The sequence below is a fragment of the Gobius niger genome, assembly GCF_951799975.1.
Source record: "Gobius niger genome assembly, chromosome: 10".
Lineage (NCBI taxonomy): Eukaryota > Metazoa > Chordata > Actinopteri > Gobiiformes > Gobiidae > Gobius > Gobius niger.
In genome coordinates, this window is record NC_136861.1 from 14,630,911 (window position 1) to 14,652,485 (window position 21,575).

Sequence of the window (21,575 nt, forward strand, 5' to 3'; positions counted from 1 at the left end):
CTGAGCTAATACAAGAATCGCATTTCAGAATATGCTAGAAGAGAGTTTAAAACGCAAGACTGAATGGCTTTTTTGTTCTTTGCAGAGGGAAATTCACTGCCAAAACCATTTCCATCTTTGCAGTTTGACAATTAATGAAGCATTAGAAGTTGCTGTTGGTTTGTGATTAAATGTACTGCGCTAATATCTACAAAACTGTTTTCTCAAAATGACAATGTCAATATTTGATCTCATTTTGTGCTTTGTTTGTGTCACGAAGAAAAATAAATCAGTAAATCTGAAAACTGCATTGGTCCCATCTAATCCCATGTTGTCGGACTCATGACTAATCCCTTTGTGTCGGTGCAACAAAAAAGATTACAAGACCTTTTTGACTTTTCATTTCAGATTTTGGGCAACAATAAAATGTATCGTAGTGTTTAAGGCTGTTTGTTTTTTTTAGGGGGAGGAATTTAGTATAAATGTTGTTTCTTCGACAAGCGTTGCAATTTCATTTACAGAAATCAGAAGCTACATTTGATAGACAACTGCCATTTTAAACCTCTTAACCCAGCACGTTTTCTCCAGTTTGGCTTTACCCAAATCTAAAAGCTTCTTGAACAAAGCGTCAAAACAGTGACAAAAATGAGGACGAAAACGCAACAAAAGAGCGACAAAGATGTAATACGAAAGTGACAAATAAAAGACACAAACACGCAACAATACAGTGACCAAAAAGCTTTAAAAAATGCGACTAAAGAGCAACCAAACTGCAACTAAAAAGTGCCAAAAGAGCAGTGTTGGGCAAGTTAATTTAAAACTGTAATATCTTCTGTATTAGTAGTTAGCTACAGTAGTACAGCTTTAAAAAAGTATTTGTATTACACATTACTATTTCAAAAATGTAGCTGAATTACACTACTACTACTACTACGAGTTACTTTAGGCAAAATATAAACCGATAACTGTAATAATTCCACAGAGCAATAACTGCAGTCAGTGATTTCCTTCTCTTTCCCCCCATTCTCTCAGTTTTGTTTTGACGACGTTCGCTACACACAACTGCAGATCTTATACACCAGTGTCCGTTATTTGGGGGGAGTTCATACATTTAAATACACTTTTAACTCAAGATGCTTGAATTGTAATGACTAATCCGGTACTTTTGAGTAACAGTAAGTAATTCCTTAGTTACTGAAAAAGCAATATTTTTACAAATCGTTACTTTTGTAATACGTTTTCGGCCAAAAAGATCCATAAAGCCCAACTAGAGACATGTGCTCAGTTAAGGCGGGGGTTAACAGGTTAACTACTAAACCAATACAGGTTTGCTCTTCAAAGAGAGCGCTAATCGACATGGTTTATGTTTTGGAGAGGACTTTTATAACACCTTAATAATTGCAACCCTTCAAACTGCCATAAATCTTGGCCTTTGTCTGACTTTTCGGTATTTCCGATGTCTGTCTTTCTACAAGGCATGTTCAAATGCTCTGTAATAAAAGTTGTTTTTGTGAATTTGTCTTTGTCCTTACACTATTGTTTTTATTTTGCAGGTTCTCTACAAACAGGACTTCGAGAGGAACAAAGGGAAAGTCAGCGTAGTCTCAGACACACCAGAGATGGAAAGACTAAAGAAAACGCAGAGCCAAATCAGCAATGTAAGTGGCATTACACTGTTAGTATCAATGCAGGGAGTTTGTTATTGATGCACGAAACCAAGCGCCTCATTAAACTTGGCTTGTTTTGGTTACATGTTGCCAGGGGGAATTTACCGGCCCGTTTCAGTACGCTGCTGCAGCTTCCACTAAAGTGTTCATATAAATGGATTTAAGTAACTAATGCTATTAACCAGATCTGAAAGGGGATTTAGGCTTAATCGTATCTTTCATCAATGTAGCCTTAATTTTCTTGCCACTTTGGAGTCCGTTCCAGCTGACCAACACTTCCAGGACTTTGCAAAACCTCTACAGTATTTGCCATCAGTGCCAGCCTTTTGTTTAGCAGTTGATGAATAGGTTTGCTGCTAAATCAGGAAACCACCTGGCTGCTTACGTTTTCAGATGTCTCTACAAACCAGTTCACATATTGTGTTCTTTAGAGCAGTGGTTCCCAAAAGTGAATGGTGATTTGGAGACGTTATTTTTTACATTTCCGACATTTTTGTCACTTTTTCATACTTTTTCATCACATTTTTGTTGCATTTTCATCATTTTTCGACACGTTTTCCCCCCACATTTTTGTAGCGTTTTTGTATCATTTTTATCACACATTTTTGTCACTTTTTCATAATTTTTTGTCACGTTTTTGACGCTTTTTCATCATTTTTCATCATTTCATCATTTTTTGTCAAGTTTTTTTAATTTTTTTATTTGGAAGGATTGAAACAGGAGGGAGAGAGAGAGGAGGAGGGAGTGAGGAGGAGGAGTTAATCAGAAAGGAGAGCATAAAACATAATTTAACACATAAAACACATTATCTCCGAATCTAGAAAAAAAATCAGTGATTTTGATCAAAACTAGCCTGTGTTTAGCTTTCTCAGGAACCGAGGCACATACAATTAAACTGTTTTCACCTAGAGAGCTTAGATTCTCGTCTTTTAAATGAGCCATAGCATACCGTATGTCCATAGCTGTAACATGGAATACGCTGTACAAATATCATGAAAAATGGTCTGGATTGTTGGCACTCAACAGCTAGATCCCCAAAACAGCGCAGCACTCACTGTGTTAAACTAGATTTTCAATGTTTTGCACCTTTTGGAGGCCTGAAAAGTTTGGGAACCCCAGCTTTAGAGAAGCCCCTCATGGCCACTTCCTTCACTACACTGCAAAAAGTGTTTAACTAGATCAGTATAAATATCTAAATTTGAGCATAATAATCAAAATTTTAATTGTTTTGACTAGTTAAGAAGTTCTTGGGCATTTGTCCTAGATTATTTCACTTGTTCTGAGATGTTTCTGACTCGTTTCGATACATTTCGTCCTTATTTCAGGTCATTTTCTTTGCCAATGGGTAAGAAAATTGGTCTTATCTCATTGGCAATTTTACTTTCTTATTTCAAGCGAGATTTCCCCTAGAACTGGTCTGAAATGTCCTCAAACAAGCAAAGTAAACTTGGTCCGATCAGGAAAAGTGTCTAAATGAGTGAAAACTGCTCAAAACGAGAAACATTTCCTAAATTCAAGTCATTTAAGCCAATGCTTGATATTTACTTTTTGTAGTGTACCTCTTTCCTCCAAAAGCGAAGCAGCATCAGAGCCACTAATTCCTTTATTTAGACAAACAAACACCGTCACATCGAGCCCACAGTGACACCCCTCGGTTTGGTGGTTAGATCCACGATATTATTGACTCTAACGATACTAGACACTGTCAACTCTCGACTAATGCTAATAAATGTATCGATGCTAAATATCAAGCCCAAAATATATCGTTTGTCTGTTATTTACTGAAGTCGATATAGTAATTATCGTCACACTGGCTTACTTAAACACCTTACCTCGTTTTCAATCATTTTAATCAATCATTCTCCTTTGCTAAACCGCTAAATGCCATCCACCTCCTGCTCGCTCCATCGCACAATTCATAACCTACCGAAATTCCCTTTAACATTGCTTTTCCACATGGCTCGTTCTCCGTCCCCGCCGGTGTCCCTCAGCTGCAGTTATCGATCGCCGTCTTCTCTGTAAATACCGAACAGCGTCACGGGAAAAAAATGCACATGCACAGTGTCCGCCGCAGTCTGCTTAAGTCGGCTGTTTTCTTGCATGGGGAAACTAATTACAAGCCACTGACTGTGCAATGAGATTTTAGGGAATACCGAGGTCCATCATTGTTGATTCACTTTATAGTCGTAATGAATCCGAGTTAGATCTTGTTATATCCCCATGTTTCCCCCTCGCATTCGCCGGTTTCGTGTGCACTCGGCCGAGACTTTAAGACATTTTCACGCTTGCGCCAAACCAGAGCTGCAGCTACGGCCTCTAATCGCATAATAAGCGTGGAGGGCACTGGCTAATTATGGCTCCCTTTTGATGAGAGATTTTCGCGTCTGAGATCAAGGGAGGGAATTCTGGGGGTGAGAAAAATACACACGTTTTCACCAATTTTTGGGTTGAGCCACATTTAAAACCGCATGAAACACAATATATCGAATTTTGTTTATTCTGTCAATTAAAAAATAAATACACATCATTTCCAAACACTGTACATTATAGTGTCTAACTATACGTAGTCAAAACGGTAGCCATAGGAACTACTTGCAGGTGTGAAAAGTCTACAAAATTATGCACATATAAAGCTAAATGGATGCCGCTTGGGGACTTGCTAATAGAGTATATGCTTTTTCATCAAATACACTAAATTTACACATTTCCAGTGTCATTTTGATTTAAACTTGTTATGTCTGAGTGATAAAACACATTTCTGCAGGACATTAAAAGCTATTAATGAAATTGTGCCCAAATTAAGACCGTAAAGTCATAAAAACAGCATTGAACTGGCGTTGAAACGAAATTTGTTGTAAAATAATGATTTGCTCGACTATTTTTACTGCATAGGTTTGTCAAAATACAGAAACTATGGTCTAAACCACATTCCACTTGCAGTTTGGGCTGAAATTACACACACTTTTTGGCTCAAAAGTGGCCTGTTTTGTCCAATCTGATTTTGAATATCAAAATATCCCGTCATTTTTAGGTTTCTTTGAATGTCTGCAGATCCTAAGAAATGAAATATGCTCAGATTTTTTGTATTTGTTTGATCAAAAACATGTTATTTGGGGGTTAAAATTGCATCAAAAGCATTTCATTTGACCTGCTACCTGGATAAACCCTGCCCACAGCTACAAGGTTCAATTCCCACCAGGACAGGGACTGTCTGTGTGGAGTTTGTATGTTCTCCCCGTGTCTGCGTAGGTTTCCTTTGGGTACTCAACCACTAAAAACAATAAGTTAATCCTCTGGCCAGGTTAGGGCTGAAACAACTAATCGATTAATCGACAACTAATCGATTACTAAAATAGTTGTCAACTATTTCAGTAATCGATTAATCGTATTCTAGTAAACACAGACTAAAATAGAGCAAAAAAGACATGAAAATTATGTATTTTGGATGAAAACCTACTTTGTTTTTAAAGTTAGGGTCTGCAGTGTTTTGTACATTGTAAAATTCATAAATATCTGTCTTTGTATCGTCCAATCAGAAAGCAGAATTAGCACAAAGAGCCCCCTACAAACGTTTACTTTAAGTTTACTCCATCAACATGTCCTCAAGCAGCGTCACTGTAGCTCTATGTGATGAAATTTTTTTTTTTTAAAAAGTTCATGCACCTTTCACAGCCAAATGATTAATCGATTAATTGTAAAAATAATCGGTAGATTAATCGATTACCAAAATAATCGTTAGTTGCAGCCCTAGGCCAGGTGTTTCTGACCATTAGCATGGCTCCACCTCATGAAGATGGATCCCCTGTCTGAAGGGCATGAGGCCGGAAACGTCACTCTTAATGGTGTAAGAAACTAATCAAAAATTGGGCGCTCTTACTGCCGTGTGGACCCTTGCTTTAAATCACTGTATCCCTAACCCAGTGCCCATATACAGGTGGATGCAAATCCTTCCAATTCAATAAAATTCTTGCACCAAAGGCTATCAAGCTGACTTGTGCCTTTGGCAGATGGGCATCCATAGTCACTCCAAATAATGCAACAAATGGACAGGGTTTCAGGGTAAAACCACAATTTCAAATATGTGTTCCCAAAAGCTCTGCAATTTTGAGCATGTCCAAAACATGTGCACCAAAGAGGCTGGATCTTGTTTACACCGATCACAACTTACTTACTCAATGTGGTTTTGGACCAGTGAAGGTGATGTACAACTTTAAATTGTATAACAACAAGCCTGAGACAGCTAGATGATGAAAAAATTCTGTTAATAATCCTTCTCCTGGTCTCATCTGAAATCTGCACGCGCAAATCTTCCTCCCATTTGTTTCTGAGTATCTGCACTGTCGCCATCTTGTAGTTATTTAACAAAAACAGGCCACTTTTGAGCCAAAAAGTGTGTATAATGTCAGCTGCAAACTGCAAGTGGAATGTGATTTAGATGATACTCTCTGTATTTTGGCAAACTTATCCAGAAAAAATTGTCGAGCAAATCATAATTTTACAACAAATTTAGTTTCAACGCCAGTTTGACTCAAAATCAATGCTTTTATGCACTAACTATCAGTGGGAAAAACTGTATATGTTGTTTCCCCCACAATTGGAAACTGTTTTTCTTCTGGCAGTACAAGCAGCATCCATAGCTGCGACTTTCTACTCGACTCAACACTCGGCACCCTTTACTTTGTACATTTACGTCTGTTCAATATTGCAGTAGTCCTCCTCTCTGTCTAACAGGTGTTTAGTGTGACATAGTTGATACAATATTCATCTTCCAACACCTCATCCCTTTTGAAAGCCTGACATTCGAGACGGGTGTGGCGAGTTTAGATGGTTACGTTTACACACGGCAGCATCACCCCACCTGCTCCACACGTAATTGTTTTGTAGGGCTGTAAGAAAATGAATCAGTCAGGCAAACAACTACATCCACTCTCGCAGCTCAGCATATTGCACTTCGGGAAAAAAAAGCCACATTGTCTTCCCACTCACTTCGCACACACTGTCCTGAGCAGAAACACTTAGAACTGGCCCATCTACAGACTGAATCACCCTCTTTACTCGCTCTTTACCAACAGTGGGCTCTTTGACCGTGAGCCTGACAGAACAAACTCTGGCACTGTTAGTCACTGTTCAGTTCGCCCAGTTATTGAGCGCTATCATAGAGGAGTCACAGTGACATGTTGTAGCCCTGAATGCCGCCTTTCACGCCTCACACAGTTGTTTCCTGTTTCATCATGCGCTATTTTTAACCTCAACTTAAGAGCCAGTATTAATCCTTGGATAAAAAGTATATTCTTTACTTCATTAGGTCAGTAGCTTTTTAAATAAGTTTGAACAGTAAAAAACTATTATTGAAATGAGCCTATTTATTTATCGACCTGCTTATTAGGTTTACATTCACTTTCATTTACATTCGTTTACATTTACAGTTCTTGACTACTCTACCCTCCTCCACATAGTTCTCAAATAAATGCACAAGCTTTAAAAGTTCACTTTGCATCATCTAGTGGTTACAGCCTCTTCCTATTGCCATTAATAATAACCAGGAAACACCAAAATCGCGCTAAAGTCTGGCTAGTCTCCCCCCCTTTTCCGCTTCACCTGTTTGCAGTGATGTGTCACCAGGGGTTGCTATGGCGACTTCTACTTCCTGCCTCTCGAAATGTCACTTCCTGTCATCGTCAAAGCCTCCACTGCTGCTGTTGTGAATACGCCCCACCTTTTCTCTCACAGGCGAAGCAGAAAGGAGACCTCTGCTGGACAACACGGGTACTGACACTGTTCTGGTGTTAATATTCATGGAATCTTTTTTTTGTTTTTTTGTCTTTTTTGCAGGTCAAGTATCATGAGACTGAGAAGGTTAAATATACAGGAACACCAGGCCAGGGTATGAAGCTTAATTTATTATTTTCCAAGTGTTTCTGTTGTTATATCAATGCCATAAAACTGTTTAAGGAATTGCATTGAAAAGCTTGTTGGCATGCATTCCACAATTCCTCTTTTATGTCAGGGGTTTCCCAACTTAAAAGCAATTACATTTTTCAAAGCAACTAATAATTTGCCGTGTGATTCGCTCCGATAATATCTCTTATGACTGACCCTGTGAGCAGACAAAGCCCAGTGAGTGGTTCTCAAACTTCACTTTTCAAGTAACATAATCCTTCCAGTACCACCTCCATAAAATGTTCAGCCTTCAAAGTACCTCCAGACTTGGATCCAGATCAAATCAGGACCAAACCAGGACTGAACCGACCTAAATTGTACTAGGGATAGTATGTCTAAACTGTGTGTATGTAAACCATGACCCAACAAAACAACTGATTTAAATACACTATTGTACAGAACCATCTTGAGGATAAAATGTTGAAATTTCCATTGGTCTAACATTACACCTTTGGAACACTGTTGTTAGTGAAATTATAATCCCAAAGCCTATTGTTAACGGCCTATTGAGTGTGGAAGCTACTTTAGTGTTTACTCTTTGTTTCCTTGACTTCAGACCCTTTTGTTCTGGTCTTAACCCTTCGGTGTTGATTCGCTGATGCCCATTTATTTACTACTTTGGCTTTGTGTGTTTTGGGTCTTTTGTTCTGTGAATGTGGGGGGGAAAAGGCAGCACACACGAAGCTCTCCAAAACATAGTCAAAAACCTTTATTTTTACATGACCAGGAGGCAAGCTAGTATGAAATAATAATAAAATCGCTCCACACCGTCCGTCATAATTGCACCAAAGAGCCACTTTTTAGAAGAGCCCAACCTATTAAGTCCAAGTAGCACTTTAACTATGAATACATTTGCTATTATGCAGTATCAGAGTCTCTCAGGTAGGTGAGGATTTAGAGCGGGCTGCACTGTCTTCTCCCAGACACAGAGCAGCATTGTCTCAGGCGTTGTGTAACACGATATTAGGAATTAATGCATGCAGGTTTTAGCTTGTTTTTGAAAACTCGCCTCTCGAGAAAGATGGTCTAAAAAAAAAATAAAAAAAAATCCTGTTGGAAACACTTCTCACTGTATTGTTTGAGTGATTCAGTGCACAGTGTGAATTGTATAACCCCATGTTTAATATGCGAGTGTGGATTACTATTTTATTGTCTCATCTAGGGGTGGGAACCTCTGGGTACTCACGATTCGAAATATATTCGATACATGGCTTACGATAACGATTACCTCGCGATACGCCGATAATCGATATATTGCACAAGAATAACTTGCGATAAAAAAACAAAAAAACATGATACTTTTAACCTTAGTTTTAACATACCACATATTATTCATCATTTACATTTCTTTTCATGATTTTTGTACCATTGTTTTCTGTCTCTATAAATGATCCCTGACTGAAAATGGGTCTATAGATCTGTCAGGGACCTCATTTACATTTAAAAATACAAGCAACCACAGTCCTATTTGCCCCAAATTAGTCTTATATATTAATATATTCAAACTATCATTAAAAGTTATTTTTTTGTGGGACAGTGTTTGGTCCAAGTGCTTAAAACTGTAGTGCTGCCCCCTGCTGTCCTGACTGAATTCTTGGTCATTGTTGGCCTCTATTAACTGTGAAAGCACTGCTGCCTTATTAATATGCATTAAGTCGCTCATTAATATGCATGATTTCATTAAAAGTATCAATGTCGGAATAAAAAGTATCGCTATCGTATCGTTCCACAAAACATCGCGATATATCGGGAAATTGATGTATTGCAACTTTCACTAATTACTCTGTAGCATATTCTAAGTCAAGAGTGTCCAGTGTTTTGCTCACAGACACGAAAGCAGAATATGCTCGCAGTGTAAAACATGTACTGAAACTCTGCGAAGATTCCAATCAATGTAACGTTTCTGTCTTTATGATCAGACCATCAGCCCAGCCCTGCCCCTCCCCAGAACTACCATGAAAAGGCGCGTGCTGCTGAGGCTGCCCCTGCTCCTCCCACTCCCAGCTCTGTGGTGAGTTCCCAATCAAACATTTGGGGTTTTCTTTATGGGTTATGTAAAAGTAATACCAAAAGTTGAAAGTTGAAAATACTGTATGTGGTCGCTATGTGTAATCCTGCTTGGCTGATTTGCTGCCGAGGTCAGCATAGGGACGGTCTTTAGAAAAAATCTAATTATTTCATGTTATTTAAATGCAGGCCTAGAAGGTCAATTATGTATTCTGTTAAACATTTAGACTTACAGACTATATGACTCATTCCACTCCTCGCTGTTGCAGTGAGTCGTCTTGGTGCTCATTGGGTTTTTTGTGTTGTGCCTTTTCAACATTTCAACGGCACCTGCTATTCCTGACACACTTTGTAAAGCAGGCACCTAATGTTTATCTGGTAATTTTTCAAAATCTTTAGCAAAGTTGAACAAACTCATGGTAATTGCAGTGACATCTTATTGCTCTAAATAATAACGTGGCCTCGCCGAGGGGGGAAACAGAACCTTGGGAAACACAAATTTTCACTCTTTTTTTTTTTTTAGCCATTTTCTGGCAAAATATAAACTTATTTATCACATACAAATAAAGTCAAGTCTAGATCAGGTCCATATGGATGTTTAATCACAGCAGATAGTTCAGTAGAAGAAAAAAAACGGCAGTCGTAGCTAACACTAGCATTACCGCGATGCTAACATGCATTCTCCGTTATTTTTGAATTTATGGGATATTGAACCACTTTGCTCCTCTCCATGTCTTTGTATCTTTATTTAGAAGAAAACTTTCTTCATAATTCAGCATTTTTAAAGTAGTTTTTGAATAATTTGAAAAAGTTTACATTTTTCTCAATTGTTTTCCCCCCTAACAGTTTTCAAACATGACCATATATGGGTGAATCCAGAGATGCCGTCTGTATCTATGGGCTCTTTAGAAAGTTGTGATGTCAAGTATGAACTGATTTGGACTTTCCGCACGTGACAGAATAAAACATAAAAAGAACAACTCTCACTCACAGACACTCAATGACCGCTTTTTTTCCCCCCCCAGAAACGATTCCGGGCGATATACGACTATGCCGCCGCTGACGACGACGAGGTTTCTTTCGTGGACGGAGACGTGATCCTGGACGTGCAGCAGATCGACGAGGGCTGGATGTTCGGCCGCGTGGAGCGCACTGGCATGTCGGGCATGCTCCCTGCCAACTACGTGGAGCCCATCTGAGCGAAACGCGAGATAAAGGAAAGGGAGTGTGAGAGAGAAAGAAAGAAAGAGAGAGTATAGAGGTGGAGGGGAAGTTAAAGAAAAAAAAACGCCCAGTGCCATCTCATCTTAACCTTAACGCCGCTTTCTATTGATTTTATACTTGTTTCTTTAATGCCCCCCATGACTTGTCCTTTGGCATCCTACCTGCCCCGCTCAGCCCCATACGCACACCTTAAAAGTGAATGTGTGTCTGTCTTTGTTTTTGTCTGCCTGCCTCTACTGTCTGTCAGTGCTGGAGTCTCTTTTTGTATCATCTTATCTCTAAAAAAAAAAAGAAAAAAAAAGTGAAATTAACCTTCAGATCATTGCATCGTATCCGGGTTCATCAACGCTCATCCCGCTATACCTTGCAGCACTGGGGGAAAAAAACGTATGGTGCATAATAAGTTAATATACTGTTTTTTTAACCAGTGGAGCTTCTAAATCTAGTCTGTGCAAAGGTTTTAAGCTGGAATGAAGTTTGGGCATAAGATTATGAACTTGGATACACAAATGCCACCTAATGGGTATCTAAATTTACATATTAATTCCCACAATGTACCTCATTTCTTAACAGCATACCATACCTACTACTTGTGTCCCCTCAAACTTGATTTTACAGATTAGTATTTATGCCTCTATACAAGCTTAAAACCTTTGCACAATAATTACAACGACGATTTTCCCCCTTCAGTAATTTTCCGCGATGACATTTTGCAGCTCAAACTTGGCCAGACTGGAAACAACAGTGTCGTATCTCAGCCTAACTTTAGCTTGACTTGTGTACATTCCTTTAAAATACTTTGCTCAATCATAACAATGATGATAACGATGTAATGCAACAAAAAAATATATTTATATCTGGAATCAGTCGGAAAAACCTTTAGTTCAGCACTGCATTGTGGGTTGTGAAACTGGAATTGTAGCCAAACTGAAGAGCACCTCCTGGCTTGCGCAAACGAACTTACCACTGGAGGCATCAGGGACACATTTACAAGGGGACGTTGTCAGTCCACCTTAAAAAAAAAAAAAAACAGCCTCGCCTGAATAGTCCACCTTAAGTCAGGGCGGATGTAGCTACGATCTTTTATTCCCGACTTTGCCGCATGGATGCCTTCAGTCAGAGAAAAGGAAAAAAAGAAAAAGTGACAGAAATTGTTGATTAGTGATGGACACAATCCCCTATTCCACCTTATGCCTCTTAGGAACATTCTCTGGCAGTTTTAATAGGTGCACATGTTGTCTTAAAGTGATAGTGTAAGTTTGCAAAGTGAGGAGAGAGAGAGTGACGTTTGAAAGTGAACAATCAAATTCCTCCTTTAACCAGAAAACCATTCTTAGTTTGCAAAATGTGGAGAGCAGGAGTAGAATTTTCAAAAATAAACGATCAAGCCCCTCCCCTTCCTTCCTGATTGGACCTGACAGGCTGGGTCACAGGAAAAGCTTGTCTCGTTGGTCAACGCGGGAGGATACTAGACTCTGATTAGCTGCTGAGATCCAGGAAGGAAGGACTTATTGATATTATCACTTACTTTACATCAAAATGCTAGACCAGGTGCTTGATTTTGCACATTTGTTTAAAATTTGTAAAAACATGTAGACTATCACTTTAATGCTGAAATGTTTACTTGCAAACGCCAGTCTGTTCACGAAGTATCTCAATTGCAATGCTCTGTTTAAACTGCAGCACGTTTGCCATTGACTCTTTACTGATTGAGTAGATATTTACATTCTGAAATGTCAGTACAATAAAAGGTGTACCTATTAAAATAGCCACTTTATCTAGTGCATTAATGACAAGGCCAAGCACAACTTGATACAATTACAAATTAACATTTCAATCTTGATTTTTTTTTTTTTGAGATGTGGGTTCTAAAAGTTTTAACATGTGATTTTTGTTATGTCATAGATATGTTTTTTTCACCATCTTTGTTTGGTTGCAAAATGAAAGTCTGTATCAACTGCCAGCAAATGTGAGGAAAAAAAATATCTTCTTAGACGCAGTATTACATCATTAACAAAAGAGTAGCTAGCTTTACTTATGTGTGAATCAAAGCTAGCGGCAGAGACAAAGATTACAATCTGAAATGTATGCCGTATTAACAAGAGCATTGTTTTAATTGGTGGTGGTCGGTGGAGTATGAAGTAGTTCATGAATACAAAGTTAAAGCCACATTGCGGAACATGCCGGATTATAATGTTGCTAACCAAGACTTAAAAACGTAAACCCGAGTAGCTAAACATGCTCCTGTCGTTGGTTATCAAAGTAATGCATTCAGAAATTGACCTAATGTTTTGCTGCTACCTGTAGTTATAGCAAAGTGGCAGCATCTCCATGGTAACAAGATGATAGAGACGGCAATGCTAGGGGGAAGCAAGTTAGTTATAGAAACCTTTTTTGTGCTCTTTTTAGATATTATGTGGCAAAATCTAAACTTATTTATCACATACAAATGCAGTCAAGTCTAAATCGGGTCCATATGTATATTTATTCACAGCAGATTGTTCAGTAGAAGCAAAAAACGGCAGTCATAGCAAGAACTAGCTAGCGTTGGCATTAGCATGTTAACATGTTTTATGTATTTGTGGGCTGTTGAACCACTTTGCTCCTCTCCACGTCTTTGTATCTTTATTTAGTAGAAAACTATATTCATATTTCAGCATTTGTCAAGGTCGTTTTTTAATCATTAGAGAAAGTTAAGATTTTGCTCCAAATTGTTTTCCCCCTTAACTGTTTTGAAACATGACCTTATATGGGTGATTCCAGCACACACAAGTAAAGTCAAGTCAAAATTGAGCCATTACGATTGTGTTTACACAGTCTAATAGTCAGAAAGCGGCACTCAAAAGTTAGCCGCTAGCTTGGAGCATGCAGCTAACGTTAGCATTCTGGTTAGCATTCTCTGTTATTTATGTATTTATGGGCTGTTGAACCACTTTGCTCCACTCCATGTGTCTATATCTTTTATCTGGTAGAAAATACATCCATAAAACAGAGTTTATTAAAGCAGTGGTGGAGTAATAGGTGAAAGAGTTATGTTTCCTCTTAGTTTTCCCCCTCGACTATTGCTGTTTGTGGACGTCTGTTTGTGTACATTTGCTGGCAGCCGGACATGGATACAAAGTCTGAGGAGAGGCATGTTTTTTTGACTGTATTACACTGATAAAAACGGCCACAATGAAATAAATGCTTATATTTTATCGACTGGGTGAAATGTTGCGCAGTGTGGCTTTAATTGTCAATTATTTTGCTGGCGATTTCACAGAAGTGCTGTATTGTTATCCTAGTTTTTGATACCGCAAATTCTGTGAGTAAGAGAAAAAAAAAATGTCACTTTTAAATCTATGCGTAGTGGTGTAAATATCTCACTAGCCCCTAACCATAATACTCTTCAATGTGTCTCTGATTCTGGGCGTCAAACTCCAGCTTTGATATGGGGAAAAGAAAAAAGAAAAAAAAGACTCTTGGCTCTCATTATGTAGCTAGAGACGACATTGTACAATTATATGTATCATAATGATGAGTTAGGGAAATTATTTTACAGGTCATCGTGCTCTGGGGAAAGTGGCTGCCTGCATTTGCGAAAGAAATTGTGGGCTCATGATATTTTTGTGAATGTGAGACCGAAGGCGATTTGAAATTTTGTGTTTTTTTTTAAATGATGCAAAAAAAAATAAAGCGTGGTGCAAGTTGGTGTTCATGAAAAAGAAAAAAGAAAAAAAGGCAACAAAACGAAATTGCAACTTTATAATGTAATGAAAATAGACTTTGAAGTGTTTTGCTAAAAGCCATTGCCGAGTTAAATGAACGTACAGTGTGCTCGTCTCATAACACTGTTTTTTTTTTTTTTTTTTTGGATAGTACGGCGATTCACTCATTTCCTCTAAATTTACAAATGTAGATAGTGTCTTGGACTATTTGAAACTGGCAAGAGGCAGCCAAACTTGTGTAATAAATGTGGTTTAGGATGGAGTTTGCGATCAGAGGCAGGGCAAGTTGTAAGTTTGACCTGAAAATAATATTTAAAAAAATAGCCAGGAGGTAACAAGTTTTCACCAAATACCATCGTCTGCTGAAGTACAACGCCAGGTACATGTACATTTGGCGTTGTACTAACCTCTGTCCACCCATTGTCCAACCCTGTCATGTCTGTATCACCCCCATCCCTCCGAACTTCACCTTAGAGTTCCTGTCCTCCCCGTAAATTAAAACTAAAAAAAAAAGAAATCATTCCTGGCACCCGTCATTTGAAACTGGTTTAAAAATTGTAGACTTTGCTGAGAAAATGTAATAATCCAGTTTTGTGCATTCCATTCTTACTTTCTTTTTGATATATATTTTTGTTTTTGTTTTTTTAAATGAAATAGATGACCATAATATGCATAATATTAACAATGATGATGACATAAACAAACCGAACAGTACATAATATGCACCGGACCTGATCTCATCTCCTGTTGCCCCGTTACAGCACATCAAATTGTACTTATGATTCTGCAGATTCAATAAAATGTCATTTTTCTCACGCCGTCGTCTGATTTTCACTGGAAACACTGAGGTTTTTTCACCTGGACATTTCCCGACTGGATGATTGAGAACTCCTTTATACATTTAATCCCCGTTAAGAAGAAAAATGGAGGAAGGTGAATAAATGTCCAGCTGTGTTTGTGTTTTAGAACTTTTACAAATGATCTCTTTTTATGCAAAACAGCCTTATGCGAGTGCATTTCTCAAGCTCTGCTTTACCCAAATCTAAAAGCTTCTCAACTGGAGAGCTGCATTGTAATGTCTCATTTGAAAGCAAAGACCTACAAAACGAATTGTAACTTTTTTTTGTCGTGTATTTGAAGCGTTTTTCGTTTTTTTTTGTGTGTTTTTGTAGTTTTTTGTGTTTTTTTATATGTGTTTTTGTCTGGGTTTTTTTGCCCTATTTTTGTAGTCTTTTATGCATTTCATGTTTTTGTTGTGTTTTCATAGTTTTTAGTCGTATTTTTGTATTTTTTGGGGTGTTTTTGTATTTTTTTTTTCCTGTGTTTTATCGTGTTTTGTCGTGTTTTTGTCATTTTTTGTAGTGTTTTTTTGTAGTTTTTTTGTCGGGTTTTTTCCCCGTTTTAGTCGTTTTTTGCTGTGTTTCCGTAGGTTTTTTGTGTGTGTGTTTTTGTAGTTTTCTTTTATGGATTTCTGTTGCTTTTTTGTCGCCCTTTTTTGGTCACATTTTCATCGTCGTTTTCGTTGCTATATTGACACCTTTTTCCAAGATGTTTTTAGATTTGGGTAATGCCAAACTGGAGAAAATGTGCTTGGTTCAGTTGGGGAGAAATATAGTATCTATATTATTACACAACATTGCTATGGAAACAATGGTTTATTGTATCCATATAGAGTTGGTTGTTGCATCTCTACCCAGCAGGACTTCTCTATATTATTAAATAAGCCTGGTGATCACTAATGGAATCTATTATTTTGTACAATTACACATTAATGAGGGATATTTGATTTCAAATGTTTAAATATGTAGGCCATTTACTCCAAAACGCATCAAAGATTTAGGCTGGTACAATCCCCAAGTGCTTTTGTGCTGAGTGCAGTTTCAGTCTGACCGCGTGACTGCTGCGCTGTGAGAAGCCCAGAATAAAAACAAAACAAAAGCTACAGCAGAGTCACAGCCCTGCTCCAGAAGCACATATGCTGCCTTAATCTCAACAATAGCCTTTATTTGCTTGACCTCAGGCAGCAGGTCTATTGTTTATTCTCGCTGGACGCCGTGGAGGGGCGGGGCTTTCGTCTCTCCGCCGCTGACGCTCCCGTTAGTGCCGCTCGTGCTCGCCTCCTCCTCCGCACATACAGTATTTCCATCATGGTGGACATTTTGGTGTTGATGTTCTTCGCCATCATGGGCCTGGTTTTCCTCTCCTACATCATCTACGTGCTGTGATGATGATGAGGAGGAGGACGATGATGAAGACACGATGATAGGAAAGGAAGATCCCCCGGCCTCAGAAGCGCCCGTGCGCCGCGGGGATGTGCGCTTCCGTGTCCCGCATCCCTGGCTGCCATCATGGACAGCGGTGAGTGCTCTCGTTTCAGTATAACTGGGTAGGTATAGGTTGAATGAATAAATATCTTAGGCCTGTATCTCATCTTAAACTGTTTTTAATATCGAGCCTACAAATAGAGCTTATGCATGTGATGTCAAAACAAAATTGAGTGGCCATCTCTACAATGATATCCTTATGTTTTCATTTGATTTGTCCATTCATTTCAGGTTCCTTTTCTATTTAGATTTATAGATATAGAATCTGCATAACCTATAATGTCTGTTGTGCATGTCCCTGATCAAACTCCATTCAATTATAGCCTACATAATTTTTTATTTACATCAATTTATGTAATTGTCTTATAAAGGTTTGGTAGCAGATATGTGATAACGCTGCTGTCAGGGCCGGATTTAAGTATAATGGGACCCGGGGCTAAAGTTTTTTCAGGGCCCCCCTCATACTGTCTGTCTGTCGGATTTCTCTTTACAACTTCTTTTAATTTGAACATGCAGAAGTAACTTCTTAAAGACAAATTTGTGGGAAAAAAGAGTTAACATAATGACAGGAAGAAGTGTTGCTACTGCCAGACTGGTGGGGGGACATGTTTAAAAGGGGGGTATGATGGGGATCCTCCCACAGAGATTTTTTTTATTTTAACGGTGCGGTTTGGTGCATTCTCATACATTTTAACAGACCAATAGTTACTTATTTTTTCCCAGTGTCAACTCAATGAAAATGGCTCAGACCTTTTTTTTAGATCTAGTTTAGTCCTGGTTTATTTCTGGTTTAGCCTCGGGTACAAAGTCATCTGATTTAGCCTTGGTAGGGAGTCAGCTTTTCTCCTTATGCCCAGGGGCCCTTCAACCTGCTGGTCCCCTAGGTTTAGCCCCTGTAAGCCCCAGCATAAATCCGGCCTTGGCTACAGTCGCCTAAACTAGGGGAAAGGAAATCCACAAGTCTATTAATAGCCTAAATGTAGTATATTGTGTGGGCTAGGGCTGGACGATATGCCAAAAAACAAATATACATATATTTTTTTCTTTGTATTGATCCATTTCGATATTCTATTAGATTTTTCCATTATAAGGTTAATACATGTGGCTGATTCATGAACTCACCTTTACAAACCTCAGCTCAAACAAAAACAAATACTTTCTCCCAGTATCATTTAACTTACTAAAATCTTCCATTGTCTCATCCAAACTACACAACTAGTGCTGTTTCTGCAAAAGAAATGGCTGCAAACCTGACGATTATAAACTCTCATAAGCATTATTGAGGTTGACCAAAGTAAGTATTGCGATTTCCACTACATTTCAAAAAATTGTGGGCTAGTATAGTCTGAGTTGAGACCGGATGTAGACGTACTACATGGTGGCACAGTGGCTGTATGGCTGGCACCCTCGCCAAGTCATTCACTTATTGTCTGAGTGTTTTATAGACTTTGAGAGCCATCTATTCTATTCTATTGGTGATGGTCATAGGAGCACAGATTGGCCGCCTCGCTTCTGTCAGTCCACCCCGATTGGTCAGAAATGCTTAGATTGTGATATTTCGCTTCTTTCCAGGGGAGAAGAGTGGAGCCGGGCCATGACGACGCTGTCCTCTTGGAGATCTTCAGGAGGCTGTGAGGACAAGGGACTATGAGCTGACGCCAAACTCTCTGCCTCCTTGATTTGCACTCTCTGTCATCACATCTGTCACTGAATTGGCAGCTCATGAAATCTGCCTGTATTTCATCCTGCAATGCTCTTATTTATTTATCCATCTCTCACTGTGTTTGTTGATTTGTTTTAAAAGGTGGAGCACAAATTGCCTTTTAGTAGCACAACAGACGTGTCTTGTACAGAATTTGTGGCCAATACCTTTCTGTTTCTACATCAAAATGCCTTTATCCATCCTCGATGTTGCCAATACTTTCTTGTCTTCTGATGGCAATCAGTTCCCCGTTGGGTGAAAGGGGGAATGTGTCAATAACCCATGAGCCACCGTGTTCAGTTTATAAAGGCTATAATCAGTGGGTTAACAACTCGGACTCTGCAAAAACAAAAGGCTTTATCCACTTTCTTACATCACCACCAGACCTCATATGATTTATGAAATATAAGAGACATGTTTACCAAATTATGCACTGGTTTGTTGCAGTATTTAAATTATATATTATGACTTAATAAAGATTTATGTACATACGAGTGCGTCCAGTTTTTATTCTTCTAATTAATCAGATTTTAGCATGTATTTACTAAAGTTATTCTAAATGTTTGTCACCAGAACGTAGTTAACACATTTAAGATTTTGGTAAAATTAAAATAAAGATATATATTTCTTATTATTCCCCTGTCCTTGGGATGTGACGAGCAAAGAAGTACATTTTCAGTAACCGTCACTGAAGCTGCACCAATGCACCTTCATTGCTGTGAAACTATAACACTATTATGTATTGTTTTAGCTTTATACCATAGACTGTATATATATATTATACTTGCTTTTGGACATTTCAACTTCCTGATTTTCATCATGGGTCTTTGCACATCACCCTCTCACAGGCGTCCCAGCTGAGGTCCACTCCGAGTTGGGCCCTGAAGCACTTTCTCCTTAGTATTTCTATATATAGCAGCTTTATCAGTTGGCTGTTTAAGTGATGATATAGAAGAAGCAGGTGTGTATAAAACCAGGAATAAATGAGATTTGTCTGTAACACACTTTTGCCTTGACAAAGACATGCATGTGTGTCGAACGCGTTGTCCAGATGTTATAATGAAGGACTTTCTGACTGCTTAACCGTAGAAAACTGTCGCTCAAATTCAAAACACCATCACTAACATTAGGTGATTTTTACCCGAGATAATACACAAAATAAAAAGTACTTGTCATCAAAATCTAAGACATGACGATACATGACACATTTGAGTCGTGTTCTTTTATATTAAACTGTGTCAAGTCTAATAAAATGTAAGAAAAGCATCATGAGACCATATAAAAAAAATTTGGAATGGAAATATTAGGAATTTGGGAACAAAAAATTCCTGAAAAACAAAATAATGAAGATGAACTTGGTTTTTGGTCCACCCATTCCTGGGATATGTGAGACTTCTCTGGTGAAGGCTCAGTGTCCTGGGCACAAACAGCCGGAGAAACACAATAAGTCATATTTTGAATGTACCCATTCAATGACCAGCTGACTAAAATAACTATGTGTTCCTCACTTTCTGTGAGGCCAGAGACACTGAACTCTGCGACAGGAGCAAAGCTGTAGTTGAAATCGCAAAATAAATGTGGCAGCCCTGAATGTCAACCTTGAAAAGGGGCAAGAGCCTGATTAAATACATTAACCCTACCCTACCTTCTATCACTATTGCTGGGTGAAAATCAACCGAACATGTGCCTGTAGGAAAAAGTGTGTTTTGGATTAGGAAAACACCCAGACGAAGCTGAAGCCCAGAGACCCAGGACACTCAGATAAAAGCAGCATCATGAAAATCACTTAAATGTATTTGCTCGGGGGACAAAACACCCGGCAATAGCGTTCTAGGGTTAAATCCAACAAGATACATGCAGCAAGTCGCTCTTCACTGTTATGAAATGAGATTTGTATTTGAACAAGAGACGGGCTGCAGTTCTTCTTTCCACCTACAGATGGCGGTGTTTACCTTCATTACGCGAAGTCAATTATGGCGGTTCATCAGTGGAAAAGATCATCCTGATTGAAGGAAAACAGGTGAGTCAGCTTTGTAAATTACATGACTTCTGGAAGCTTCTTTCGCAGTGATTTTTATGCTCTGGTAAAGGCCATTGCATCTTATTCGTTCCAGCAAATCATTTTCATAGTTAAGATCTAATTTTCGCGGCATTTTGCAAGCAAAGTTGTTGTAGTAGAAGTATCACACTGTATCATAGTAGAGGCTTCTTTGTATTTTTCTTTGATGAAGGTTGAACTAGTCGTCACTTGGTAAGATCCCATGTTCTCTCTGTTCTTTGTTCACATATGCTATACATATTAGGGGAAACCAATCCATGTATTTTGGCAGATATAACAGGAGGCACTCATGGTGCTTTTTCGACAATGGATATCAACATATATATTGCAGAAAGTGAATCCAAAGTCTGTTGTGAAAGTTCCCATAGATGTGCTCAGTGTGATTCAAGCATGGAGGAGGAAGTGTGACGGTTCAGAGCGGGTTTACTGGATCCAGGGGTAGTGACCCTGCACTGCTGGGACATGCAGCACCCTGGCATGCGTCCAGTTAATAAACCAATAAACTAAACTAAACTAAACTTGTTCAGAGATTCACCCTAAAGGAGGACAATGACCCCAAAACTCAAGTAGAAGCTGTGCCAGAACTACCTTAACGGAACAGGCCACAGTTTTTCCATACTGAGATATGTTCTTACCTGAGCTTAGACGAGTTGATACGTACCTGTCTGGTGTTTGTGTGAGCCCTCAGTCACGCAAAACGAGCAAAGATGTTGTTAGCATTTGGCCTCTCCCAGCATATTCCTATGGCTCCAAACGGGGTGAAGTTAGACGCAACCAAGCTCTTCCACAGGTACGCACATAGACCAGACAGGTAGGTATCAATTCGTCTAAGCTCAGGTAAGAACATATCTCACTATTTTTCACTCATTTTAGCCATTTTCTGGTGAAAAATAAACTTATTATTACAAATAGTGTCAAGTCTAAATCGGGTCCATATGGATGTTTATTCACAGCAGATTGTTCATT

At 38.7% G+C, this 21,575-nt stretch overlaps 1 protein-coding gene and 1 long non-coding RNA gene across 2 annotated transcripts in view; both read left to right on the top strand.

Moving 5' to 3' along the window:
• Positions 1-12,055, top strand: part of lasp1 (LIM and SH3 protein 1) — a 49,535-nt gene extending 37,480 nt beyond the window's left edge. The window contains exons 4-7 of the mRNA XM_079564801.1: positions 1,533-1,637; positions 7,479-7,530; positions 9,506-9,597; positions 10,619-12,055. Of these exons, the coding sequence (XP_079420927.1) occupies positions 1,533-1,637; positions 7,479-7,530; positions 9,506-9,597; positions 10,619-10,792 (423 nt within the window). The 3' untranslated portion in view covers positions 10,793-12,055. The remainder of the gene's footprint in view (positions 1-1,532; positions 1,638-7,478; positions 7,531-9,505; positions 9,598-10,618) is intronic.
• A 4,398-nt stretch (positions 12,056-16,453) lies between these two features.
• On the top strand, positions 16,454-18,869 carry LOC306969730. The gene is made up of 2 exons (XR_013793343.1): positions 16,454-16,882; positions 18,421-18,869. It is a non-coding gene; the product is annotated as an uncharacterized lncRNA (long non-coding RNA).
• The last annotated feature ends 2,706 nt before the right edge of the window (positions 18,870-21,575 follow it).